Source organism: Galeopterus variegatus, unplaced genomic scaffold (assembly GCF_000696425.1).
Source record: "Galeopterus variegatus unplaced genomic scaffold, G_variegatus-3.0.2 Scaffold810, whole genome shotgun sequence".
Classification (NCBI taxonomy): domain Eukaryota; kingdom Metazoa; phylum Chordata; class Mammalia; order Dermoptera; family Cynocephalidae; genus Galeopterus; species Galeopterus variegatus.
In genome coordinates, this window is record NW_007726921.1 from 356,432 (window position 1) to 363,793 (window position 7,362).

At 39.0% G+C, this 7,362-nt stretch overlaps 1 protein-coding gene across 2 annotated transcripts in view; it reads left to right on the plus strand.

Moving 5' to 3' along the window:
• Positions 1-5,449, plus strand: part of ANO6 (anoctamin 6) — a 68,614-nt gene extending 63,165 nt beyond the window's left edge. The window contains exons 16-17 of one of the 2 annotated variants that reach the window (XM_008572604.1): positions 1,113-4,001; positions 5,064-5,449. In XM_008572604.1, the coding sequence (XP_008570826.1) occupies positions 1,113-1,319 (207 nt within the window). In that variant the 3' untranslated portion in view covers positions 1,320-4,001; positions 5,064-5,449. Of the gene's footprint in view, positions 1-1,112; positions 4,002-5,028 lie in introns of both variants that reach the window. The other variant, XM_008572603.1, reaches the window with a different exon arrangement.
• The last annotated feature ends 1,913 nt before the right edge of the window (positions 5,450-7,362 follow it).

Consider the following 7,362-nt stretch of genomic DNA (forward strand, 5'->3'; position numbering starts at 1 on the left):
CGGGAGCGCCTCCGCACTTCCCAAGCGGCGCACTAGCACAGTGCGCCACCGGGCCGGCCCGACAGCCCATTTTATAATAACTATATTGGTTAAAAAAAAAAAGTCTGATACCAAGAGCTGGCAAGGATGCAGAGCAGCTGAAACTGTCGCACACTGCTACACTGCTGGTGGGATAACTGCTTTGGAAAATACTTTCGTATCATCTTGTAAAACTGAACATTCATGTAACCTAGGGTCTCAGCAGTTCTACTCGTAGGGTCATGCTCTTGAGAAACTCTTCAGATAATGCTCCCGGATCCAAGCACAAGAATATTAACAACAGCATTGTTCCTCACACAAAAACTGGAAATAAGCCCAATGCCTGTTGATAGGGGAACGAATAAACTATAGTCTATTCACACAGCTGAATATTATACAGTAGTGAAAGTGAATAGACCCGTTATGTACAATAACATTGATGAACCTTAGAAACTGGTTTTGAATGAAAAAAGCAGTTTTGAAAACATAACATATATTATCGTACTGTTTTTATAAAGCTCAAATCAAGCAAGACTAAATACATTTGGGGAGATATACATATTTTGTTAAACTATTTTAAAAATAAAAGAATAATACACATACTTGTGCAGAAAGGATAGTGTTTACCTTTTGGGAAGGGGCAGGGGAATTAGAAAAGGAACACACAAAATAGACAGCATCGTCCTAGTTTTTAAGTTTAATGGTGGGTTTTTTAGTATTCATTTTATCTTTCTCCTTTATAGCTAGCATGTGTGGGTGTGAATATACAAGGGTACTCTGAAAAGTTCATGGAAAGATTTATATTACCTTTTAATTCTATTTTTCCACAAACTTTTAAAAGTACTCTTACATATATGGTATATATTTTTCTATATATCAAATAGTGTTCTTTAAATTTATACAGTAACAGTGCGGCTGCTAGGCAGAGCCACGCCACTGTTCATTATACACTGTGGCATTAGAAACTGGATGTGTGTAGAATATACACCAGCCTGCCCAGATATACTGTCATAATCACATGTAAAAACAAGTGAAAGGAACTCTGTGTTTCCCTCCCTTTCTTTGTGATTGACATTTTTTCTTCTCTCCCACAGCATATCATCTACTCTGTGAAATTTTTCATTTCATATGCAATTCCAGACGTGTCGAAACGCACGAAGAGCAAGATCAAGAGAGAAAAGTACCTAACCCAAAAGCTTCTTCGGGAGAGTCACCTCAACGATATGACAAAAAATATGGGAGTTATAGCTGAGAGGATGACTGAAGTCGTAGATAACAATACACGACCAAAATTAGAATAAGAGTTTTATGTTCTGAGAAGCACTTTAAAGAATTTAGCTCTGTCAAAATATATTATGAATCACTAATGGGAATGTTTAAGTTAAATCACTTCAGCAAATGAGTCTTAACTATTGCCATTTTCGTATATATTATTTTTCAGTTTCAGCTAGTGATGCAGGAACTGGAAAATGTAAAACTTAGATCAAGAAAGGCATAAAACTGATCACCTGAAAAACCTAAAATGTTACTTTTTGATAAATTGGAATTTTAGTAACACAGAAGAAGTCTCTTAGTGTGCTTTAAAAACCACTTCTTCTAAAGCAGGATGGATGCTTTTTTTTCCCGTTTGATTATTTTCATTTCTTTCTATTCTCAGGCATATGATCTTCTTTATTTTAAGGTAGTGTTTCATTTCTTCACTTTGCCAGATCTGTTCCAGAGTTATCTTTTCCTCACAGTACCATCATTAAAGACTAGACATGCTACCACTTTAATAGCTTTTGCATGACTAAAAATAGCTAACTTGGAATTCAGTTTGAATACTGTATTAAGTAGCAAATAGACTCAAAAATTCACAATATTTAGGTGTATTATCTTATCCTTCCAGAAAGGAAACCTCAGTTAATCAAAGGAAATAGCTGCAGTCTTCATTTTTGGCCTGTCTTTCCATCTCAAAGAAATATCTCTTAGTGGATTAAAATGAAGATAACAAGGTTTTGAAGCATATTTGTTGTAATCCACAGTGACACCTTTATCTTCCAGGAGCACTCCCAGAATGTCCTGTGCCTAATCAATGTTGACTGCTTTGCAAATCTCAAGAGAATAAGATGACAAAAGAAGGGAAAGTTACAGATTCAAGTAGAATCGTAACTCATATTGATCTGGATAATTAATTTACCTCTTCTAAAGATTTGTAGTTTCTTGGGAAAAAATGATATCACATGATTAAAATTACATTTTTATCAATGTAATAGTCCATAAAAGATATGCCCAGTTGATTTATTCACTAGATACAAGAGGTACTATATTACATATCACCAAGCGCCTTCGTGACTGGCTCACTACCTAGCCTTTGTGGCATGACGGTGCTGTGCATGGTCAGAGAAGCAGCAAGTGCCCTAATTGTGAGCCACACTAATCATGGGCCTTGCGTGGGGACTGGCTTTCACCAGGGAGCCTGCATGACTTGGCTTTATTTCTGTGTGCCAAAGTGATCAACATACCAAGGCATCTGCCACGGCGAATGTGGCTTCTGTACACCTCCGCCCTCTTATTCTGCTCCAAGTACCTTGTTTGTAATTGGGTGTTTACACAGAGACAAGCATATACCCAGAGTATTCCTAATCGAGAAAAGAGTCGATTTGATTTGAGCTGCCAGCCTTCTCTTGGGCCATTCAGGCAGTTCGTAGTAAAAAAGGGAAATGGTTTGGTCACATCTGGAGGTTACTTCCTGCTGAACTCCTGCACCGCCATGCCGTTCTTGCCCTCAGTTTTGCTACTAGCTTTACAAGCCGCCTACTGTGCTTGACTGCCTTTTAAGTGCCAGGCCCCTGGCAGCTCTGGAGAAGACACTGGCCCTGCCCCTCTCACCCTTGACTGGTAACAGTCAGTGCTGGGTTGTAGGAGCGGGAGGTGATTTGTATCACATTCGTGTCGGACAGGCCTTCACCCACTGGGATGCTGTTAAATGCTCAGGTGCCAGAGGAGACAACCTGTCGGAATCCCAGTAGCAAACATGTTTCAGTAGTCAGATTTTAGACTTGTTATAATAAAACAGCTTAACTCCAGATCACAATTTTTAAATGCCTGCCATGAATTTTTTTTTTTTTAACAGTATTTATATAGGATTCATCAAAGCAGTATTCTAGGCTTTTGAATTGTCCCAATGAATCAGGGACAACATTTCGCTATCTTTCTTGATAATGTTAGTGATGTGGTCAGAGAGTGCTCAAGACAGGCGACATAAGGTCTAACTGCACCGGGACAGAGAAATGAATTTCTACCACTGTGTCTCATTCTGCATAGCCTAGATGGGAGTGCCACTGTTCCTCTCCCCACACCCCTGTGACACTGCTCCTGGAAGTGAGTGTCACTTCCTCTCATATTACCTCTTCTCTTCTCTGAAGTGTGACTATCTCCTAGTGTTTGATTCAGCAGTTACTCACTGTTTATGTCAGCAGAGAGAAGGAAATGTTTTTACTTTATCTCCTTAGATATATGGTAAAACTTTAAAAGAAATGTGCATTTATGTTTTCGTAGCCCCAGCTGAGAGAATCATCTTCATAGCTTAAAATGTGCTGCTGTGGACAGGAGGGGGAAAGCCTCTACATTTTTAAGGCAACAAATGCGATGTACGACACTGTCAAGATGTCCAAAATAGCTAAGTTTTAGTGGAGACCCAGGGTCACCCATGACATTAACAGCATTAATGTGAGTCCAGTGCTGACTTGGTGATGAAGGAACACCTGGGCTGTGTGTGCAGACCACGGCGGCTGCGTCTGCAAGTGGGAGTGCAGGCAGCTCCCCGGGACAATCGATGGGCGGTGGACCTAGGAAGGGGAAACCTGGCCCACGACCGACCTATCCTGTGTTAACCACTAGAGAAATTTCAGTTTTATATCCTTTTGTAATGTCTGTGAATTTTAATGGATTGAAGCATTAGCCCAAATACTCAGGGCATTTTTCTTTAAACATCCTCTCAGATATTTTAGATAGGTTATTAGAAAGGGAAAGCTATCATTTCTGTTTTAAAACTAAACAAGGCCATCTTGCAAACTGTTTTTTCCCAAAGTCTCCCCTTTTGATTGAACATGCATCTTGAATTTCATAAAACATTAATTCACAGTAGGGGTCAGAATATGCTCTGTTGTCAAAACACTTCTTGTACCATTTCCTTGTGTTCATATCATAAGATGTTTGAGAAGTTAGAATGTATGAGCAGCTTAACTAAAGTAAAACTGAAATATTCATGATGCTTTTCATACACTATGGCATAAGATGTAAAGTTTGTAATTAATGTTTGTTAATTTCTGTGCATTTTAATATTTTATAATTATGAACATTTTAATAAATTCATTTTTACAAACGATACTGTGTTCTGTTCTGTATTTGTCTTAATGTTTTTATGGAAGAGAATAAATATGTATCTGCTATTTAGTAGTGAAAAATTATGTATCATTTAGATAACAAATGTACACTTTTGTGTAGATTATATCTAGAATTCTATTTTTCACAGCCTATACTTAGTTTGGAACATGGGTTTTCTGGGAAACACTGAAGATGGGGTTTCAGCCAGGCTGCTGCATACAGATGTTGGGATTGAGCCCTGCACAAGGTGCCAAGCATAGAGAGCCAGGTGGAGCTGAAGACCCGCCACCTCTGCTCACCATGCCAGGTGCTCTTGTGTGGGCAGTGGCCAGGAGGAAGGGGTGCTCTTCTCTAATTGCATGAAAATGCCCTCCACTTGCTAAACCAGGATTGCAGGGGACAATGATAGGCTCTGTACGGACCCACAGCGGCCTGGGTGCAGAAAGGGGAAATTATGGAGAACATAAAGGATAATCTCATCACAAAAATTAATGTCTTCTTTATCCTGAGCAACATACAATCTGGATTTTAACTCATCCCACCCTTTAACTTTCTTGACCAGATTAAATCTCAGTAGATTTACAATAAAACTGTAAGTCAAACATATTCCATGAGTTTTAATGGATTGAAGCATTAGCCCAAATACTCAGGGCATTTTTCTTTAAACATCCTCTCAGATATTTTAGATAGGTTATTAGAAAGGGAAAGCTATCATTTCTGTTTTAAAACTAAACAAGGCCATCTTGCAAACTGTTTTTTCCCAAAGTCTCCCCTTTTGATTGAACATGCATCTTGAATTTCATAAAACATTAATTCACAGTAGGGGTCAGAATATGCTCTGTTGTCAAAACACTTCTTGTACCATTTCCTTGTGTTCATATCATAAGATGTTTGAGAAGTTAGAATGTATGAGCAGCTTAACTAAAGTAAAACTGAAATATTCATGATGCTTTTCATACACTATGGCATAAGATGTAAAGTTTGTAATTAATGTTTGTTAATTTCTGTGCATTTTAATATTTTATAATTATGAACATTTTAATAAATTCATTTTTACAAACGATACTGTGTTCTGTTCTGTATTTGTCTTAATGTTTTTATGGAAGAGAATAAATATGTATCTGCTATTTAGTAGTGAAAAATTATGTATCATTTAGATAACAAATGTACACTTTTGTGTAGATTATATCTAGAATTCTATTTTTCACAGCCTATACTTAGTTTGGAACATGGGTTTTCTGGGAAACACTGAAGATGGGGTTTCAGCCAGGCTGCTGCATACAGATGTTGGGATTGAGCCCTGCACAAGGTGCCAAGCATAGAGAGCCGGGTGGAGCTGAAGACCCGCCACCTCTGCTCACCATGCCAGGTGCTCTTGTATGGGCAGTGGCCAGGAGGAAGGGGTGCTCTTCTCTAATTGCATGAAAATGCCCTCCACTTGCTAAACCAGGATTGCAGGGGACAATGATATACAGAAAGGCTCTGTACGGACCCACAGCGGCCTGGGTGCAGAAAGGGGAAATTATGGAGAACATAAAGGATAATCTCATCACAAAAATTAATGTCTTCTTTATCCTGAGCAACATACAATCTGGATTTTAACTCATCCCACCCTTTAACTTTCTTGACCAGCTTAAATCTCAGTAGATTTACAATAAAACTGTAAGTCAAACATATTCCATAACTAGGACCACAGGAAGAAGTCTTGTCTGATTACTAAATGCTTTGGGGACCAGTACTAAGAATGTTCTTCCTCCCTCCCAGCATTATAAGCTCAGCAAAGGGGCAATTAGAAGTTCATTTCTAAAGCAAAGTGTTCCCTTCTCATCTGGGGGGAATGATGGGATCTTGAATAATTGATGTTTATCTGACACCCACCAGGCGCCAGGCCAGATGTTTTCTTTTACATTATCTCACTGACAACATGACGTTACTAAGAATTTTCAAGTATCTATTTAAAAAAAAAAAGTCATAAGCATGTGATTATAAAAGAAATGCAATTATGTTGTAAAAAAAAAATCCCAAGCTGTACAAAAAAGCCCTGCAGGGAAACCCCAGGCCAAGCCCTTTCCCCAGAGGTCCCAGTAAATGTGAGTTGGGGCCACTGAGGACAGACTGTGCCCCCAAAAACCTTTAGAGATTAGCTTTTGATTTGTAAAAATTTTATTCAGTGTATTAAAATTGCAGGTCAGAAAAGCTAGTTATTTCCTTACAATTTTAAGTTCAGCCCAAATCCTAGCAAATTTTACTAATCACTCTACAAGGGACTTTAGAATAACGTATGTTTCCACTTGCAAATGTAATGAAATGTGTTAAAATATCTGCAATAGCATTTAGAAATGGAGTGTATTCCATTTCTTTGAAATAGTCCACTTATATGACCAGTAGTGACCCAGAAGATATAATCAGGGGAACTATAAACTCTATTCTCTTGCTACCGTCTCTCTCAAGGACACCTTCCACAAAACCATTTAGACCATGTTCCCCCTTATGACCTGTCATTACTGAAAGGCTAGATATACAAACAGACAATGGCCAGACCACATATAAAAATGAAACTTTGACCCACAACCTGCCCAGGAAACCAACCCCTTATCTACAATAATCAGCCAGGAAGCCAGCCTGCTATAAGTCAGACTTGTAGGGAGTCAGACTGCTATCTCAAGTGGCAATCCAGGAAGCTGAACAGTAGCTTCTGTAACAACTGGCCCAATATGACCAGGACTTGATTAATAACTGACACCTTTCCTAATTTTTGTCCCTGCTTGCAACTTAGGGCCAACAGAGAGAGCCAAATACACACCCTAACCAATGACATAGGATGCCTGCTTCTAGGTAACTTGTCTATAGCTTCCCCGTGTCAACAGCCTCCAATTGGCACATCTGAAACCTTGCCTGTTCCCACCCTCTGCCTGCCTTTGACTCTCCACCAAAACACCGGTGACAGTGGCTTGCAAGCTCTGAATAAATAGCTTT